The sequence below is a fragment of the Pleurodeles waltl genome, chromosome 1_2 (genome assembly GCF_031143425.1).
Source record: "Pleurodeles waltl isolate 20211129_DDA chromosome 1_2, aPleWal1.hap1.20221129, whole genome shotgun sequence".
NCBI classification, from domain to species: domain Eukaryota; kingdom Metazoa; phylum Chordata; class Amphibia; order Caudata; family Salamandridae; genus Pleurodeles; species Pleurodeles waltl.
The window spans coordinates 297,313,494-297,334,965 of NC_090437.1; the positions used below are offsets into that span (position 1 = coordinate 297,313,494).

General features: G+C 44.9%; 1 protein-coding gene across 1 annotated transcript in view; it reads left to right on the plus strand.

Moving 5' to 3' along the window:
* Window positions 1-21,472, plus strand: part of LOC138254106 (broad substrate specificity ATP-binding cassette transporter ABCG2-like) — a 319,412-nt gene that overhangs the window by 255,392 nt on the left and 42,548 nt on the right. Inside the window, exons 13-14 of the mRNA XM_069205808.1 lie at window positions 6,590-6,679; window positions 16,903-17,027. Of these exons, the coding sequence (XP_069061909.1) occupies window positions 6,590-6,679; window positions 16,903-17,027 (215 nt within the window). The remainder of the gene's footprint in view (window positions 1-6,589; window positions 6,680-16,902; window positions 17,028-21,472) is intronic.

The following is a 21,472-nucleotide window of genomic DNA, read 5'->3' on the forward strand; positions in this document are numbered from 1 at the left end:
TAGAGAAAATAAAACAACACTGCAAATGTGGCTAATGATAAAAAAAAAACTAAGTGATGCTGAATAAAATGTAACTGGGCTAAAGTGCACAACAGCAGGCCTAGTTTGCTAAAATAATATGTCTAAAACATGGCTAAAATAGCTGTACAACAATAGCACCAAAAAGCGCAAAGTGCCAACTATGGATATATGGTTGCCACAAACCGGGTCAAAGTCACAAGTTCAGGCCAACCACCATGGAGCGCAGGTTGGCTACTGTCACCATGTTAGGCCCACTGAAATTTTACCTTCTTAAATCCCTCCCAAGACTCCTGTTTGCGGTGGAAGGGACCACGAGGGAGAGTGTCGGGGGAGGCTACCGGCATAGCACAAAGAGCAGGCCAGGTGTCGTGGATGAGCATTGCTGGATCTTCGCAGTGGCAGTCCCCATAAGCGGTCAATGCTGAAGCGCGAAGGGTCAAGCTGATGGTGCGTCACGTTGTATCACCATTTGAGCGGTGAGGTCTTGTTTGCGAACAGGCCCGTTTGCGGCCTTAAAAAGCCCAATCTCTCTAAGATACACCTAGGGTCCATGGCCTGAGGGGCACCACTTGGGGGTCAGGATGCTGGGGAGCCTTTTATGTCCCTGAGGCTCAGATCAGGAGGCCTGCCGACTAGCCCTTGGAGTCACTCTGGTAGCCCTTGGTTCAGGATGAAGTTACATGTCCTTTTTTCTTTCCCCAGGCAAGAGGGCAGGAGGGCAGGAGAGCAGAAAGGCAGAAATTCAACAAGGCCAAAGTAGGTCAGCAGTTCAGCAGAGTGGCAGTCCTTCAGCAGCACAACAGTCCTCCTTCCTGGCAGAGTATGCACAGGTCCAGAAGTGTACTGAAGAGTTGGTGTCTGAGGTCCTACTTTTATACCCTAGTGCCCTGGTTTTGGAAGGTGGACATAGTTTCTAGATAGTGGCTTTGAAGTGCATGGAATTTCCCGCCTCCCCTGCCCTGGCTCTAAGCTAGCTGCTGTAAAAAATGTGGAGTTGTTAGGCCCTTTGTGTGAAGGCAGAGCACAGGCTGTGGGGTGGGGCTGTGCTCAGATCCCCCCATCCTGCCATCAGATGGTCCATTCTGGCACACCTAATCCCTGTATTGTGTGGCTGTCTAGGAGGATTCACAAAGTCTAACTGTCAGTTACACCCAGTCATGTGACCCAAAGCAGGCTACAGGCACACAAGGACTAAGGGCAGAAAAAGGGGAGGAGTAACCCAAAATGTTTAAGGGTGACCCTGTAGAGAGGGCCCTTTCCAGCATTACCAGCTGCCAGTCGTAAATTACAGCTTGTTAAATATAATAAGGAATCCTAATGTTATCCTATCAGCCTCACAGTAGTGAAAACAAATTTGGGAGTTTTTCACTAACAGACATGTAAAACTTAAACACACATGCCCAACCTTTCAATTTTACAGCACACCGCTCTATGGGTTGCCTGGGCCTACCTTAGTGGTGAGTTATATTTAATAGAAGGGGGGATTTAAGGCTTGACAAGTCAACACAGCAGTTTAAAAAACTGCAATCAGGCTTAAGTTGCAGACCTGGCGCATGTTTTAAGATGCCACTTAGATGAGTGGCACAATACATGCTGGAGGCTCACTAGTAGAATTCAAGTTACAGGCCCTGGGTATAAGGTATACCACTCTACAAGGGACTTGTAAGTAAATTATGCCAATTGGGTGTAAGACAATTTAACTATGTTTTAGAGTGGACAGCACAAGTACTTGAGCCCCAGTTAACAGTGGTAAAGTGCACAGAGTCCCAGTGGTGGCCAGTACTTTTAGTAGGGAGGGGCGGACGGAACACAAATGCACACATAAACACTGACACACACTCCTGCATCCACACACACCAGGACACACACAAACACATCCATCCATTCACAACACTCCCAAATATTCATGCATGCATACACCAAACATTGAACAAACAAAAAAATCACACTTGCGCAGCTCTGCCTCAGAGGTCCCAGAAGGGTTGGGACTGCTGCCTTCTGTCACTGGAGGGAAGGCAGGAGTCCTCACTCGCCCCTCACTTGTCACAGACTAGGATGGGGTCAGTGAGACTGCTGACCCCACCCCCAGTCCGTGATGATGTGTCACTCACTGACACTCTATCCTGGGCACTTCAGGGCCTAGAACTGAAGCACCCAGGTTTGAAGCAATCAGTGACACTCCCCCTCGACACAAGGGGGAGGGCCTTGAGGTTCTTTGTGAGGCTGAAGATGTGATGCCCACAGGAGCTATGACTTCCTTAGTCCAGCAAAGTTCAGCTCAGGCAGCCAGGAGCCTGCACATTTAGCAGATGTCTAGTTCCTAGCTGCCTCACCTGAAAATAAAGAGGGTCTGTCAGGCTGACTTTTCCTCAGCTTGACCGCCACTGTTCTTTTTCGGCAAAAGGTGAGGGGGCGTGGCCCTAAGCCTACTAGAACGGGCCGCGGCAGCAGAGTCCTAAGGCCAGCAAAAATATATTCAGCAAAAAGTGGAGGGAAAAGGCAAAAGGTTTTGGGGTGACCCTGCAGGGAGGGCCAGGTCCAACACCATGGATCTGTCTCCCAGTAAGTTCTGTGAGCTCTAGCTCGACCCCGCCTTCTGAAGGCTCCTCGCTATAGGAAGGAAAAAAGCAGAGGCAGATCCTTTGGGATTTTAGGACTTAAACTTTGGAATGCCTCCCAGTTGACCTTCATCTAATTGCATCAAGTCCTTAAGAAACAAAAAACTATAGTCTCACCTCTTAACCCAATTCCTCTCTGTCTTCTTCCCCTGCCCAGTGTCTTTATTTTGTGCTTACTGCTTTCTGTGCTCCAGTCTGATTGCTGACTGTGAGTTCTAGAAAGTCCTAGAGTTATGATGGCCTTGCACAACCAAGTGCTTTATGTATTAATTAAAAAAAAAACAATAGATAACAATAACGTATGTTTGGTTTACATGCCTTTTCGACAAATATGTACTTGACTGCATAGCTTCCCAGAGTCTTAATCTGTGCTATTTTTTTCATGTTGAGAACGTTAACTGCCCTTCCAGCAACCGCTGCCCTCCCCGCACCCACCATATTGCTTCTCCCCACCTGCACCATGTCTTGCTTCTCATCCCCATCTACTGTAATTCTGCCCTTGTCTTCCATATTACTTCTGCTCCCCCCCACCCACATGCGCTATGTTGCTATCCTTCCCCCATGGTTCTCCCTTTGTGCTTCAATCCCAGAGTTACTTTAGATATTAGGATATAGCATCCCCAGGGAGCAAATGACTTGTACGATATTTGGATCAAGTTCACTGGTCAACCAAATATGAAATTCCTCTTTCGAGGAAGGCCGAATTACCGGAAAAGATTGATCACTTTATATACTTTCACTAATTGTCCTGGTGGAGTGACTATGTGATGTCATGACTACTTTGCCAAGAATTTAATTTCACTTTTCTATTCTGACCTATAAAAAGTTATACAAATCTCACACGCATAGTCTGTAGATATCAAAACAAATCGTAAATACTGAAGCTCAGTCTTTTCATTTCGGATAAATAAGTTAAATTCTCCCAATTGAGGCGGGCCTTTCTGTAAAAAAAATATAGGCTTTTTGTATCAAAATACTTTCTTTTCATTTTTAGCCAATAAATGTTTGGTCCCACCATTAGCTTGTCATTTTCACCTTTTTCACCATGTACACGTGTAATTCTTCTGCTACAGACTAACACATACTGCCTTTTGAATTGCCAAAGCGCTTTTAATCAAAGTACAACAATTAATGGAATGATACAACATATCATTGCAAGGTGTAACAAAAAAAGAGGACAATTAAACCAGGGAAAAATGACCAGTGTGAATAGGATAGAGATACTTTATCATGAATACAATTAAACATACAACAATGATATAGGTAAATGTAAAAAATGATACCAGCCACGATTTCCACTACTATTTCACCAGCTATAAAATTATGGATGTCAATTTTAACTTTGGTGGGCAATCGCCATAAAAATTGTTGCCAGACATAGCTCTTCCACCAACCCAGTTGCAGTCAGCCTACCAAATCTAAAGTCTGTGTCATCTGGTTTGAAGGAAAAATTTCCTCCACAACTGCTCGCGCAAATACGGTGGAAAAAACACATAGCATCAGGTCCATCATGGCATAGTCTCGTCAAAGACAAACCCCCAAAGCAAGGATCTATCTTTGAAAATAATACAACGCATGTCCTCGATATGTAAGGAGGTTTAATTTTCTATCAGCACACCCGGGACATTTCTTGGTTGTTTTCTGTCCGGCGAGTGTTGATTTACATACTGGAAACCGAAAAGAAAAGACAACTGTAAAATGAGCGGCTGCTTTGATGCCGTTTCCACCGCTGATGGGTCCCTCAAAATAATCTTCAGATGCCCTCTGAATGATGTGAGGGGACCCGGGTAGACAGGAACCTTCCAGTTTCTGGCTCAAGTCCATTCACCATCGTTTAAATTTTGCCTGAGATCAATAATGCTTAAAATATGTAAATAGTGGTCACTTTTAGGACCGGTTCATAAACAAAGGAGTGGCGGATTTGAGTAAGTTAATTGCTTGTGCAAGACCCCATGCATACAGGATCCTTTGGCTGGTAACTCTGCAGCTCAATTTTACGCATAGCCTACTAGAAAGCACAGTAGCTTTCTGTTGCAAGACATGTTATTATCTTACAATGGGGTTAGAGTCTACCCATGACTTACTATGGTTTGGCTCATTGTCACTGTCATTTACTTGCTTCTTATTGGGGAGTTCATATGGGCTTTCCTTCCTATGTTTGCCCCTCCCCTGGAGTATGGAAGCTATAGTTGTGTCCTTCCACTGCTTATTTTTCAGGCACTCCTTTTTTCTTGTTCTCTATCTATATTCCCAGTGTACTTCTCTTCTCCCCACAAATCTCCATGCTGTATACTCTCTCGACTGTGCTTCTCCCCCACACGCTCCTGTTGCGCTCACTCATTTACTTTTCGTTTTCCATATTGCTCTCTCACTATTTGTTTGCTTTACTCCCGCACCCACCATGATTCTTCCTCCCATCTGCACCCCATCTGCTTCTCACCCCTAGCCACTGTGATTCTGCCGCTGTCTTCCATATTACTTCTGCTCCCCCACCCACATGCTCCATGTTGCTATCTCTCGCCCTTGGTTCTCCCTTTGTGTCTCAATCCCAGAGATACTTTAGGTATTTGGATATAGCACCCCCAGGGAACAAACCACCTGTATGACATTGGGATCAACTTCAATGATGAACAAATACTGCAGCTCCATTTCTAAAGGGGCGTGGGGTCATCAAGCTTCTTTATGGACTTCAGGCATGTACTTTGCTGTGAGCCTTCCTTGCGGACATTTTTGACAGGCCCGCCCAATACAGCCATCTGAAACCTCTATTAATTTGCATTATGTTCTTTCTCTTTAGTTTTACAATCACCGCCTGGGGTGTCACAGTGGAGGATCCCAGGCCCCTGGCCTTCTTTCACAGAAGTGCAAAACTCCCCTCTGCTACAGGTATCACCAGCTGTGCTCCTGCTCTTCAAGAGAGGCTGTAAAGTTAGGGCCGAGGAGGAGCAAAGTGGACACTCCTTGATTCTGCTCCACTAGGTTTAGATTTGACTCCAAAGGCGCCACAGTTTTACAATATCACGATTGTTTAGTTTTCGCCCACGAGATAGTTTTTAACCGTATGTAGACAAAAGCCTATTGTTGATCATAGTGCTGTAAATGGGCTGAAAAAGGTTAGGGAGGGGCTTTTAAAGGTACATGGCCTATGTAATTAAGAACATGTCATAACACCCGGGGTTTTACACAGCATGTTGCCTGAACAGCATCTAAATACCTCGTTGTGAGTTTTCTGCTAGTGCATCCAGTCATCAAACAACAACAAACATGCCTAAAAACAAGCCAGACCTACTGGCTTTGTGAGTGCTTGTTAACAGTTTTACATAAATAAGTAATAATGGTTTTGTTTAACTAATTAGAAATGGTCATGAAAAGTGTCATGTATGTGACCATCACTGTGTGTGGACTGGAGAGAGGTGAAGGATTGGATGATCATGTAATCTGAACACTATTATGGCCCACTGACACACACTGCCTTCTGTCTCACCTCCAGACCACTGAGATACCAATAAACATTGGTGATTCAAAGACTTCTTTAGCACTTAAAACTTGTGTTAATTGTTAAAAACACCTGGCCAAATTTTGTAAAAATTTATTTTCTTGAATTTCTCATGGTGTGAAAAAATAAAAGTCATGTGACTTCATCACTAGTAGATTAACTGCCATGATGTGCTTACAGTGGAAATAAATTAAGTTGTGATCGAACGAAAATATTACACATCCACAACAAACATTAGTAGTAAAAATTGTATTCTTTAATTTCAGATTGTGCTGTTGTTTTCTACCTACTGTTTTGCTTTCAATTGTGCAAAAATAATTATAGGAAAGGGCTTTATTTTTTCAATCGTAAGAGTAGTCAGTTAAAATTAGTGCAGCCTCGGACAGTGTATTTTGGAAAGCTCCACTTTTTTGCTTAAATCACTTATTGTTAATAAATATATATTGTTTTACAGAGTCGGTGCATTCTTCTTTATAACGATCAATCAGTCTTTTGGTGGCATGTCAGCTGTGGAGCTCTTCATTGAAGAAAGAAAGCTCTTCATGTGAGTAAATGTTAAATAATATTTTACCTATACTACCAAATTTACCTTATTGATGTTCATGTCTTTCTCGGAAGCATTTTATTTACTGTCAATCCTTTTATGTCTTTCTCAAAGGATATCCTTATTTTCTCCCCAATTTTCAAAGGATTCTCCATTTCGTAGTATTTTACCGCCCTCCTCCCCTCCTCACCCCATGTTTATTTTTTGCATTGTAAATCTAGTCTACTTTATCATAGCTTTCAGGTCTAATGTATTGATCTGTCTGATTGAAAAGCACCTAAATTACCATGAGTGCTGAGGGTGCTTAGCCAATCTCCTTCTATGATTTTGCCCCAGCTGTGGTTTGGAATGCTGAACCTGGTGGGGTGTTGATTTGGAAGTGGATGATGGCGTGGTTGGTCCATATGAGTGGTGTTCTGGAGTTGTATTTAATGCTGTTCACTGTGGTAAAGATGGAGTCGTGTGTATGTCCTATGGTGTTTGTTGGTTCTGGGCCAAGCTGGGTGAATATGATTTTGCTCAAGCTTTCAAGGAGTGCTGTGAAGCAGGGTTCATTTTGGTCTTTCTGGTGAAAGTTGAGGTCATCGAGGAGTATGTAGGCTCTGTAGTCACTGGTGAGCAGAACAATGAAGTTAGTGATGAGGTTGATAAAAGTGGTTCGTGGTCAGGTGGGTCGAGGGTGAGCGTTCTGTTCAGGGAGACGTTTTCTAAGATTCGCAGCTTGAAGTGCAGGTGTTATAGGAATGGGGTGGCGTTCTCTGTGGATGTTGTTCATTTGATGGATTCCTTGTAGATGATTGCGAGTCCTCCCCCTGGCTTGTGAATGCGGTCCTGTTGAGCGAAGTTTTAGCCCACTGGGATTGCCGTGGTGATGTTAGGAGCCGATGAGGTACTGAGACATGTGATCAAGAGGATATCAGGTGCATCGCTACTCAGTAGGAGGCATGGGTGGAGTTTGTGGAGTTCCACTATGCAGAAGTACCTAAAGTGCCGAAAAAAGTCTGTCACGCTATGTGGAGTTTAGCAAGTGGTGGAGTTTGGGTAAGTCGTGCTGTTCGTGCTGATTTTCAGCAACAGGAGTTTTTCCTGTGGTGTAAAATCAGCATGAACCGCATCACGCGGAATGCCAGAAGGCACTAACTTCTTTCTACAGCTCGAGTACATATTCTACTCGAGCAGCAGCTTCCTCAACGTGGACGGCAGCTTTCTCAATGCAAGCGGTAGTGACCTGCTGTAACCACCCATGTTCAGAAATCTCGCTCTGCAACTTGGCAATTTCTCTCACTCACCAACTTTTTTTGTTTATAAACTTTGTTTATTGGTTTTTCATAGAATTTAGTAATCAGAAATACATGTGTATGTTCTTCTTTACATGCCGTGTATTCAAACTTATTTTATGCAGACCACAGGCACAGAGTGATTCATTACGATATTCCGTAGGTCATTGTTGAGACGATCCACATGTGCAGAACATTGACACGTCTCACTTACTCTCGTTTTCAATTTCCAACCGCGCATTCTGTGTCCCCAAATAAACTTTGAACTAATTCAACCACAAAAAGGAAAATAAGGCAATTACTGAAAACAAAAAAGAAACAAACTATGCGCAGGTTAATATTTTGTGGCACATTGGGATTAGGTCCTGCCAGTATATCTAAGTCGCTCTAACGGTAGAGTCATCCCAAACGTCTTCCTGCCTCTTTTTTGTTTGTAGGGTCTATCCCATTCCACTAGTGTCCCTCCGCCCCTCAAATATGGTCACATCTCTTATCCCTGAATATAATCATCTCTCATACTGCCCCAGGAGCTGTCCACAACCATGGGGTAAGGAAGCCCCTTTGGCGCATGCCCCATGATCTCCTGTCCTCTCGTCCTCCACCTGCCCCATCATCTATCCCCTCGGTCCCCTTCTACCAGCATCACTGCTTCTCTGCATTCTGATGCCCCCTCATCCCCCCGCTTCCGGTCTTCCCAAGCCTCCATTATTTCTGTCCATAGTGAGGCTATAGGTCTCGCCTGTATCCCCCTTGCCTCTTCTCACTGCAGTACCTGCTGTTCGGCCTGAGCCCATCTCGAGACATCATTCCTCCAATCCTCCAGCCGTGGGCCCATCTGAGACTTCCAGGCCATTGCAATGTGGCACCTGAACAGGACCAGAGCAAGATCCAGGAACCTGCTTCCCACTCTCTTGGATGCCGGTCTTCCATGTAAACCCACCAGGCACAGAAGAGGGTCTGGGTCTAACCGCGTCCCCAAAGTCCCCCCCAAGTCGTTCAACACTTCCATCCAGCCTCTCTGTATGTTGGGGCATTCCCAGACCATATGACCAAAGTCCGGATCTGCCGTCTGACACCTGGGGCAATCCCTGGGCTCTCCCTCGTATATCACCCTAAGTCTGTGTGGCGTGAGATACGTTCTGTGAACATAGTTGCATTGGATATATATGAACTGTGTGTTTCTGGACACGTTCCGAGGATATACGCTAACACTTTCTGCCACTCTGCATCTGTCAATTCTCTGCCACCTGTCTCCTCCCATTTCAACCTCAGGATCTGTAAGGACTTTAATGTAGTATCGGTAAAGACCTTGTAGAGTTTGGCGACCAGGCGGTTGTTCTTTCCCCCCATTAATAGTAAATGTAGTATAGCATGTGTCTCTGGCTCTGCATTTACTGTGGGCCATAATCGTCGTACAGCAAGGACCAGAGTCTGGTATGTCAAAAACTGTCCCCTTGGGACTCCATCCTCTTCTACTAATCCCGCAAAGGTGCACATAACCCCCTCGCGAAAGAAGTCTCCCAGCGTCAACACACCAGCCTGTGTCCAAGCCCCCATTTGGTTTCCAGCCAAAATGCGGCCCGGTACTCCTAGCCGTATACCAGTCAATGGCAGCTCAGTGGAGTAGGATACAACCATCCCAGTGCGCCCCAAGCAGTTTTTCCAACAAGAGAGGGCCACCCTCAGTAATCCAGACCTCCCAGGCAGAAGGCTCCAGGCCCCCATCAATCCTGCTATGTGGTGATCTGGCATTATCTCGTCACCAGCTACACTCAATCCAGTTCGGTGTCTCCCGATACCCAGTGAGCCACCCCCTGGAGTTGGCATGACAGGTAGTACAATTCCAAATCTGGGACTGCCAGCCCCCCCTCCAGAGTAGGCTGGCATAGGGTGGAGAGAGACGTCGGCTGACATCCCCCATCCCAGTGCAGCCCCCTAAGGAGCACGTTTACTTCCCTGAACCAGCTCTTCCAGATAGTCACAGGTAGATTAGTTAAGTAGTATAGGAGCCGTGGTAGCATGACAATTTTAGATAGGGCCACTCGGGCCATCACTCGGAGTCTCAGAGAGCGCTAGAACATCACAGAGGATCGTAGAGAACGGAGCGCTGCTCCAAGGTTCCCGTTGCATAAGTCACTTAACCCGTGGTAGATCTGAATACCCAAATACGTGAAGGAGCGAGGTGCCCATGAGAGATCATCCGGGCACGTGGGTTGGCATCCAGCGCCCTCAACCAACGGGAAGGCGTACGTTTTTCTCCTGTTAGCCCTAAGACCCGACTGGACATAGAACCCCTCAAGTAGCGCCAGCGCCAAGGGAATCCTGGTCACGCCACTTCGTAAATAGATCAGCAGGTCATCTGCATAGAGCTAGATAATGTGTTCCTCCTGACCCAATAACACCCCCCTACCCCGCCCCTCCACCTGGAACTGTGCTGCCAGGGGTTCAATAGCAATCGCAAACAGTAAGGGCGAGCAGCCCTGTCTAGTGCCACGGCATACGGGGTAGGAGTCCGACACCACTCCCCCCGCATGCATCCGAGCCACTGGTTCTCCCAAAGGCCCCCTGCCTTCCGCCCAAGGGTGACCAACGGGAGAGATTCTAAATAGCTTCCCAATGACCGCGATAGATCATCTCCACGGTGCTTATACAGAGACATATAGTAGGATTTTAAAGCATTATTTATCCTAGACGGTGTGTAAACATGACCCCAGTCTCCCCCTCCATGCTTGTTATTGGAACGCTACCTACCTCAGGCCGCACCAGCCACGCCAGTAGTCTGCCCGCTCTACCCTCTTCCGCCGGCACAGAGGTCATGTGCTTCCGGTAATCATGGCATTGCAGCCTCTCCAGCATCTGATTGAATGATTCTCTAACCTTGAGAAGCCTACGCTGTGCCTCTGGTTCTGCTCCCTGCTCAACCTCCGAATCATGGAGTTCCCTCTCTATCTGATTCAGCTCATTAGTAAGAGTCCGCCTAATCCCCACCGATTGTCCCAAACCTCCCATTCCGAACTGTGTGACCCCGCGGAGTCCTTATTAATCCTGATGTGTTCCACAAGGTGGGACCGGAGCCCCTCTCTATACACTGGGTCTTCCAGGGCCCTCGGCTGGAGCCTCCATGTCGGGATGGGCAACCTCTCCCCAGACCCCTGCCACGTGATGAGCAACGGGCTATGGTCCGACAATGTACGGCCCAAGTACTCGGAGTGGACCATCTCATGGGTTACGGATCCAGAACTCATCACGTAGTCTATTCTGGTGTGAAAGTGGTGGAGTCCCCAGCAAAAAGGAGTAGTCTCTAATTTGTGGGTGCTGTAACCGCCATACATCTTCCAACCCCCAGTGTCTCGACCAGTCCCTGAGATTCTCTGCCATTTTGTGCGCCGCCGCCCCAGGCAAAGGGGGAAGTGAAGCGACCCTCCTGAGTGCCTGGCCATGCGCCCAGTGAGCGCCCACCAGAAGGCAGTTTGTTCCTGGTTAGGTGCATACACACAACTTAGCACTATAGGCCTGCCTTGCAACCTGCCCTCCACAATAACATATCTACTGTCTGGGTCCAAACCTGTTGAGAGGGGTTCGAACGGGACCCCAGCCCTAACCCAAATCATTGCCCCCATCGCAAACGCCTAGTGCGTGGTGGCGAAGACTTGCACCCTCCACCTGCGCCTCAGTTTATCCACCTCCCCGGTGGTAAGGTGTGTTTCCTGGAGCAATGGTATATGTACTCCCCTTCTCTTTAGGAAGGATAAGTTCTTATGACGTTTAGCAGGTGTAGGAAGTTGGCTCTGTATGTACTATTTCAAAGTTAGAAATAGCATGCACAGAGTCCAAGGGTTCCTCTTAGAGGTAAGATAGTGGCAAAAAGAGATAATTCTAATGCTCTATTTTGAATACTCGAGCAGTAGGCTTATCAGAGGGTAGTGTTAAGCATTTGTTGTACATACACACAGGCAATAAATGAGGAACACACACTCAAAGACAATTCCAGGCCAATGGGTTTTTGTATAGAAAAATATATTTTCTTAGTTTATTTTAAGAACCACAGGTTCAAGATTTACACACAATACTTTAAATGAAAGGTATTTCACTCAGGTACCTTAGGAACTTTGAATCAACACAATAACATGTACAGTTTTGGCACAAATGGCAATAAGCTATTTTAAAACTAGACACAGTGCAAAATTCAACAGTTCTTGGGGGAGGTAAGTATTTGTTAGTTTTTCAGGTAAGTAAAGCACTTACAGGGTTCAAAGCTGGGTCCAAGGTAGCCCACCATTGGGGGTTCAGGGCAACCCCAAAGTTACTACACCAGCAGCTCAGGGCCGGTCAGGTGCAGAGGTCAAAGTGGTGCCCAAAACGCATAGGCTTCAATGGAGAAGGGGGTGCCCCGGTTCCAGTCTCCCAGCAGGTAAGTACCCGCGACTTCGGAGGGCAGACTAGGGGGGTTTTGTAGGGCACCGGGGGGGACACAAGTCAGCACAAAAAGTACACCCTCAGCGGCACAGGGGCGGCCGGGTGCAGAGTGCAAACAGGCGTCGGGTTTGCAATAGGTTTCAATGGGAGACCCAGGGGTCTCTTCAGCGATGCAGGCAGGCAAGGGGGGGGAGGCTCCTCGGGGTAGCCACCACCTGGGCAAGGGAGAGGGCCACCTGGGGGTCGCTCCTGCACTGGAGGTCAGATCCTTCAGGTCCTGGGGGCTGTGGGTGCAGTGTGTTTCAGGGGGAGCCTCGGGATTCCCTCTGCAGGCGCCATAATGGCTGCCATACTGGCGGTCGGCGGGGAAGTGGAGGCTGCTCCACCTCCACTGTCCCGTCATCAGAAGACCGCCCACCGAATCCCAACCCAGGATTCGGTGTGGCGATGTTCTGGTGACGGGGAGCTGGCGGCGGAACAGCCCTCATAGATCCCGTCCCCTCACGGAGGATCACCGGACAAGGTAAGGTGATCGTCTGTTAGGGGAGGGGGCTGGGGGGAGTTGTGTGTTGTGTGAGTGCATGGGGGTGTGCGTGTTAATATGTAGAGGGGGTGTGTGAGTGCGTGTATGCATGCGGGGGTGGTGTGTGTCTGGAAAATGTGTGCGGGTCGGTCTGCTTGCATGTCTGTTTGTATGTGTGCGGGTATGTGTTGTAGTGTATGTGTGCGTGTAGGGGGGTGTGTATGTTGATGTTGGGAGTGAGGGCGGGGAGGGGGGTGTGTATGTTGATGTTGGGTTGGGGTGGGGAGGGGGGTCCTGCTACCTTTGGGGGCGTTAGGGGGGTCAGGGGTGTGGGGGGAGGACTGGGGGTTGGGGAGGGGGGGACCCCTATCAGTGCCAGGGAAGGGATTCCCTGGCACTGATAGTGCCTACCGCCATGGATTTCGTGGCGGTTCCAAACTACCCGAAATCCATGGCGGTATGCAGGGTCCTGATACCGCCGGCTGTCTAGTAATGGGCGCCGGGCTGGAGACCCAAGTCTCCAGCCCAGCGGTCGTCACCGCCCTGGCGGTCGGAGTGGAGAAGTGGCAGATGACCATGGCGGTAACTGCCATGATCATAATTCCATTTTCTTTCCGCCGGCCTGTTGGCGGTATTACCGCCACTTCTCCCCCGCCCGCCAGGGTTGTAATGAGGGCCCATGTGCCACATTATGCCTGCCCCAGGCATAATGTATGCAAGAATGGCGTTCCCCCGTTAGGGAGGCTGGAAAAATGGTGCCAAGAATTCTATACGATTTCTTTGCATCATTTTTTTCGGCATTTTTAACGCTTGCTGAGAGCAGGCATTAAAAAGGGTCATGCCATTGTATTCAATGGGCCCCTATGTAGTGTTCAGGGTTAGTGCCAAAATTTTGCCTCTAACCCTGAACAGTACATCAATAGCATCAGAAACTCTGTCTTTATTGGCCCCTACCCTGTGCCATGGTGAGTCGAATTTTAAATACGGCGCACACATGGTGGCGGTAGAAGGGCGCAAGAGGCCACAAGAAAAGTGGAGCTACATTTCTTAAATCTTATTGTAGCAACACTTCTCCTAAATTTGGCCCTAAGTATGTTATTAGTGCCCACATGTCTAGATTGAGACTAGAATGAGAATATTCCAGCGCTTGAAATTTAGTAATCTCATTGATTTTAGCACTCGAAGAAAAATGTTTGCTATGAATTGTGTGCACATCTCACTTACGCATGTCCTGTGGATCCTTGCTGCAAATCCTTTATAGATGGTGCATATATCTTTAAAACATAACTTCCAGTGTCAGCTAATGGAGTTATTTTGGTTTGGCATGACTTCATCGAAAAGATTACCAAAATTGCTGCTAGATTCTGCATACAGGAAGGCTCTGAGGTCTTCAGATGGTCCCTCTCCCAAACTTGCCTTATATCAGAAAGGGTTGCTAAGTTGGACTGTGGTGCTCCAATTTCTTCTGACAATTATCTTTTCAAACAGCTGTCCTTTTCAAAATGTGAGAAAACTGAGGCCCATATTTATACTTTTTTAGCGCCGCAAAAGTATAAATATGGACCTGAATGTTTTAGGAGCCCGACCATTTTTGCTGGTCCTGATTGTTGTCTAGCTATCAGTACCAAAAAGTTTGAGTTGCTATTTCTTAGTTTATTAACATGTCCACTATCGCAGCCATTGTTGACAAATCCTCAGGCTGACAAAATGCCATAAAGCTTTTCCAAAGAACAAAAGATAACTAAAAGTCGAGGAGTCCCACAAGGTCTGTTTTGTGTTCCTGTAATCAGGAGGCAGGTTATATGAGGTGTCTATCTCTGGTACGTACATACTGATTCTGTATTGTTGTGGCCAGTGAGTGAGTCTTTCGGCTGGACCCTTACAGAACGCGTTGCAGTAGTCCAGCAAGACCATGACTATGATATCATTTGTTCCACTGAGAACCTTATTTGGAGTCAGATGGAGCGGTTCCCCCGGATGAATGCTGCTACCACCTGATCATGACTCTCCCGGCGCCTGATTTTCACAGTCGCAGAAACACCAGACCCTATTTGACTTGCAGATAATTCTGTCTGGTAAAATTGTATGAGACTTTGGCTGTAACAGCAGCTGAGCTTCATTTCCTGCTCCGCCTAATTGTTTTCCCTGGCAGGACGGAGCATTCAGTGCTCCCTCTGTGAGAATTAGTCTTCCCTTTCCCTCCCCTTCAATTCCTACCTCCTTCCCATGCACCACACCAGACACAGAAGCCCCTCTACACAAATACACCTGCTGTGAGCAGCTGGTAAATATAGGCAGTAAGCCTCTCGGAAAATGGGAATACTTTGAAGAATACTGTAAGATCATTCAGTGGCTACATTTTGAGGACTTTACGTCATCATTGCACAGTACTTGCAGGGTGTTTTATCGCAAGGCAATGGCAATTAAATGTGCAGAGTTTGCACCCCACCAGTCTCGTGCAACGCAACATGAGCACGGCCTTGGTGCACTGTTCGGGGCTGCGGCAGAACTTTCGGAGAAATGACCACTTGAGATTGGTTCCTTTCATTGCAGTATTTACTTAAAGGTGAAAATATATCAGAATCAAACATTACTGCTACATTTTGATGCCATTGAGGCATGGATTCCTTTTCTCTTCCATTGATAGGTATGGTTTTAGCCTTCTGCCATGACAGTTTGTTCCCAACTTACAGTCTGATTCACAAAAGTTAACATTTTTTTGGTATTTACAAACTACAAGTTCCTAGTAAGTGTCGGAGCAGAGAATGCCTCACATAAAAAGATAGGACAGACCTTTATTTTTATGTGATAAAATCTCCACTCCATTGCCGAGGCACCACAGTCATAAACTTACTATTAACTCGTAGTTTCTGAATACCAAAAAAATAGCAAACCTACACAGAAGTGTAAGTTTAACGTTGTGAATCAGGCCCTTAGTTTATAAGAGGAAGTGGATCAGGTCATAGTCTTTCTGTTAGTTGAACACACAAACGGTGATGACAGGAATGCTTGCAATAAGTCTAACCACTGGCAGTCGCTCAAGATAGCTTTCCAAGACACTGTTTCTTTACTCACCTCAGTTTGGACTCAGCCATATGCAAATCAGTCTTGACTCTACTTCAATCGGAACAATCCAGCTTGAACTACAAGGCCACATTCTCTCTGAACCAGAACACAAGCAATTCAAGACCAGTTTCACCCTCATTGGAGCTCATTAACCAGCTTGGTTCTAGTGGCACTGTGAGCACACAACCCACATCGGGGCGTATCCTTGCCACTTAGGGTGGTACATCAAGCACACAAAAGGTGATAGGAGGAATAGGCTACACTCGACTTGCTTAATTCTTCCTGTCATCAGAAAGGACAAAAGAGCTGAACAGATCCAAACTAGGCCTAAGGAAAACCTAAAATGTTGCAGTCTGAATGAGAAAGAAGTCATGGACATGCACTCTGCCCCTTAGTTTAAGTATTTGTCAAATATTTAAACCCTTTATATTATTTAATTTGACATTTTACTTAACTGATGAGATAAAAAAAACTTAGCAATGGAAAAAATGTGCACCTAAACTCACGCAAGCGAAGACATTCCTATTTTACTGTTATTGCTTAGAACCGCTACTTTGAGAGTTGTGTGATTTAGCATCATACTATAGCTTCCAGTATATTTATTAATCCCTCTTTCTGTTTCAATGCGCGCCTCCTTAATGACATGACAGCATACCACCCAGTGCCGCCTCAGTCCGCTAACATTCTTTTTATGCAGTTGTCTAAACGCTCAAATCACTTCAATATCCCTCCTTTTAGTCTGTGGACCTTCTGGGACTTTGTTGGTGTTATCTTTGTGCATCATTTGACTCAGTGCTTATTAAAGGCACGGATAGATACCAGCCGAGGTCTGCAAGGAGTAAATTTACTATAACACATCAGTAAATCATACACCCTCTTCTAATATAAGATGCATCATAAACTTCGACCTCATGTGTGATCATTACTTGTTTTTCTTCTAGGCACGAGTACGTCGGTGGGTACTATAGGGTTGCCACATACTTCGTTGCCAAGTTACTCTCTGATTTCATACCCATGAGGTCCATTCCAGGCATAATCTTCACGTGTATAACTTATTTCATGATAGGTAAGTAGTGTTTAGAACATACTTTGATTACGATGCTGAAAATTGTTTTTTTTTGCCAAACATTGTGACTCAAATGCCAAGCTCTATGCAGATTAGTCAAGTGAGTCATTATTATGGTTCCACTCCCAAGCATAACTTTAAGGGAAAGAGCATATGAAAAAAAGGTAAGTTGATAATTCATCAGAGCAAATCAATTCAGTTATGTTACAATAATAACAGTTTGGAGGTTAATTTAATCAGAATTTTTGGACGATTATTTATTCTTCTCATACCAATAAAAGAGAGGAAAATAGTTGTGGTACCTTTGTCAGATTTATATCTTTGTTTTCACCCACCGATTCTACACATTACAGGTGTCACTTAGAAGCCCTTTGCAGGTCTGGTGGTTTTCTTTTCAGACGCCCTCCTCAACCCCCCCCCAGGTTACCAATCCAGCTAAAATGAGTGCAAGAGTAAATAAACAATGTAAGACAAATAGGTTAAGGGAAAGGGTTAACTTAAAAGAAAATATTAATTTCGTAAAGTAAGGGTAACCTGTTTACATAAATTAGAAAATAATATATGGGGTTTCAAGTCGGATTCCATCCTAACCCCACATATGGGAATGTATAGAGTTTATTACACGTTAATTTAAAATTAATAAAAAGGTAGGTAACTTTGTATATTGCAAATACAATTATATTTGAATAATTAGGGGCATCTGTGGGTACTGGTGAGCTATGCAGGCTGTGGGGGTTGAATTTCCCCGTAGATACATTAGTGTTGTTTACTACTTCAGGTAACTTACTCTCATTTACACTTTAAAAAATAATTAAGGAATAGCGAGAATGTAAATAATTTTTTTCCCAAATATAATGGAACAATAATTCAATTATTTAAGGGTTAGGATAGATATGTGGAATAGGATAGTATGACTGCAAAATGGTTTAATTTAATTTAGATTTATGGCTTGTATGAGGTTTACGTTGAGGTCGAATAACAATTAACTGTAATCATACAAGTAATGCTTACAAGTAGGGTTAGGATTGGATTGGATCTACGGTAAATTCAATAGATTAAAGTGCAATAATAAATACAGAGGAAAGTAAGTAATACGGTTTGGTAAAGGACATCTAACAAAAGTAACATTACGAAAAGAATGGGTTACAATTACAGGTAAAACATTAAATAGTAAAAAAAAAACTCATAAAAATATGAATTAAAGAGAAGTCGAAGTAAATGTATAGTCGATGTATCAGGGTTCAGGTAGGTGGAGAATACTTTATAAACTTACCTTGATCATGTAAAGGTCCTCAGTGTAGTATCTGCAGTGGCGGTAGATGTAACAACATACTGACATTGAGACAGCATGCCCGTATTAATTAGAAAGACACGAGCTGCGGTACCAGCAGGTGGCACCACAAGACAGTATACTGTAATTCACACTGTTAAAACTGCCTCAGAATCCTCATGAACACCTGGGGGGCTTCTCAAAAGCGAATAAAAGGGCCCCCTAAAGGTTACACAATTATTTAAAGCCCAGAGTGGCGCACATTAAATGCTAAGGGGTGCTAGGTCGTCTCTTGCTATATGAAACATGCTACCCTTGAGAGGTAGAAGTGGTCAAGGAAGAGGGCAACCTTAAAGCCAAATATAATCACAGAGCCTGAAGCTCCGACGTGAAAGGTTTGTGAATCCGGGGCACCACACTTTAATCTCCCCTAAATCATGAACTATTAGTTAGCCTCAGGGCGGAAGCCCTAAAAAAAGTGGAGGGGACCAAGCAAATTGGGTGGTATGGAAGTGACATTATGGCACGTGACATCGCAGCACCTGACAACACGGTGTGTGACATTGCATGTGCCATCTCAGGAAGTGGCATCACAAGAAGTGACATCAGATCTTAAGACTTCACAAATATGTTTAGCAGGTCTGTCATGACTACATTTAAGTGCACTGCGAGATTTAACAAACAGGATTTTGCATTGGGGTTGTGCCAAAAAATGTGATGCAACTTCGACGCAGAATCTGGGCTCAGCTTATACATGTAGTTGTTTTTAAACTCCTAGAAAGAAATTTGCAACAAGCAGACACGTGGCAGTAAATCTGTTCTTCTCAATGGGTTGCAAGTCTGCATTTTAAAATGTTTTATAGGGTTAAGCTAGCTGCTGCAGAGATCTTTGGGTACCCAGTACATCTCAGGGTATAATAACAATGGAAAGATAACTGTGGAGGTTAATGCGTTGCTAGAGAGATCTGTTTTATTTAATACAAGTTTTGAATCAAAGCAGCATAGAGGGTCACTGTGTCTCATGCAAAGCATATCATGTAACATGCAGATGACATATTTTTACTTTATGTAGATAGGTAAGTGGGTACTGCTTTTAACACAGATTCATTTGGTACCCGCAGTCCATAATTTGTAATCCTTCTAATATAGTGCAGTGAGCTATGAAGGATATGTGGCTCCTGCACCTTGTAGCCCTCTTCGTCTTATAAAACACACCCTGTACATTGATTTACACACTTATATGATCTATTGTGAATGTGTATGTGTGATGTAAAGCACTCTGACACCCTGCATTGAGATGAGTAGTGCTATAAAAGAAATAAAACAAATTAGTGGTATTTAAATTGTTGTTTGTGTGTCTGTAACAGGCCAACACACCTGATATTCTTACAGTGCTTGCATATCTCTTATATCCAAGGTATGGGCAAAGTCAAAGCCATGCCTCTCTCAAGTATTTGTGCAGTAATATCAAGCTGTGTGCCTTTGTTTCCCCTCCCTTGCATTTGTGCATAGGTGTGAGGCTAGGCTCCAGATAGCTCCCAATCAGGATACTTGAACAAAAGGTGGTCTGATGGCCCCTTAACTGTGGCCTTTGTTTTGGGCCAAGCTGGAATTTAAATTAACAAAGCCCCCTTGCCACTTTCAGTTAAATGAAAGCAGACAACCTGCAGGCCTGCTGAGTGTGTCCCAGTGTCTAAAACTAACACCAGGACGAGTTCATATTACAATGGGGCCCAACTTCTTGGCAAGGTGGACGGTGTGCACTCTGTGAAAATTGTGGGCAGACACTGTTTAGCCATGTATACCCCTGACTTCTGCTTTGTGTAGCCTCCCACGTCTCACCCCAAATACACTCTAGCGTGGTGGTGTATTTCTTCAGAAACTTCTACTGCTCAAGAAGGCAGATAAATCATGGTCGTCACAGACTGACGATTAAAGCATAAACCTCCATATTAAAGAACAACAATATAATAACATCTATTGGTGTATTTGAAGTATTACACAAATGACTGATCATGGGCTCCTGAAGGGTATTAAAACCATAACCCACTTTTTAGTACGACAACCTTTCATGAGCCAACTATATTTAATGGACATGAGGTGGACAATTTGTTTAATGTAAATAAAGCACCGTATGGTAGCGCACTGTCATTTATAGACAGCACATTTTCCGTTGAAATGGCTACTAAATTTGCAGTCTTCCAGTTTTACTGCCAAAACTAAATTGCACATAAATGATAATGTCTGGTAATCAGCTTTCGGTGAATAGTTATAATTTATCCATCACTGAGTAAAGTGTCTTCATTAGTTCTGGTCTTATTGAAATCTTTGTTGTCAACAACCTTAGAAATACAAAAAAATGTGCTTAATTTTTGCTTTCCTATCTGCTGAATGTGTACAGTTAATTTCCAGGTATCTGCATTATTTTGTGTTACGAAAAATTGACATCCTACAGCCTCTTGTTTCACACTTCATGTACCCCAGCAAAATTGTCACATAACTCACAATACCTTTCTTTCTCTGATTGCAAATGGGAGGACTTTGCAAACACCTGTGTTCGTGTTAAAAATTAAAAAAATTAAAAAAAGAAAAACAGCAATTTGTGGGAAGACAGCCTGACGTTTGACCTCTGTCACTGAAGCACAAAACATACTTGCAACCCACCAGTGGGTCACAACCCACAGATTGATTTCACTGGTTTAGAGGAAACCATTGCAAAAAGCATCGACAAAGCTGCTTGGTCTTGCTTTGCTGCTGGCATACTACCTCACCTTCCATGACTCACTTATGCCATTGACGGTCGACGTTATGCATTGTCTTACAGCAGCCAAACGCTCTTTGCAGATACTGTAGGTTTTACGTGATTGTGTCCGTAGAGAACATTGTCCAAACACCTGCCCATTTATAATTTATTCTTCAGCTGTTTATCTGATAAAGCACCCTGCAAATCCTGCGAAGGAAGAGGAAAACGCTTTAGCATGTGTGACTAGAGGGCGACACTCCCGCTCCCACCTGGGTTAAGAAACACTAACTAGACATTTGTGTAAGATGACCCTTGACTCCATATTCAGATTTTATGGATGTCTCCATTGAGTTCTTCGGGTCTGTGTGTGCAGTGTCTCAAGGTCTACAGTGTTTCGCTTCATACTCATGAATGCTTTGCATAGAAAGGTAA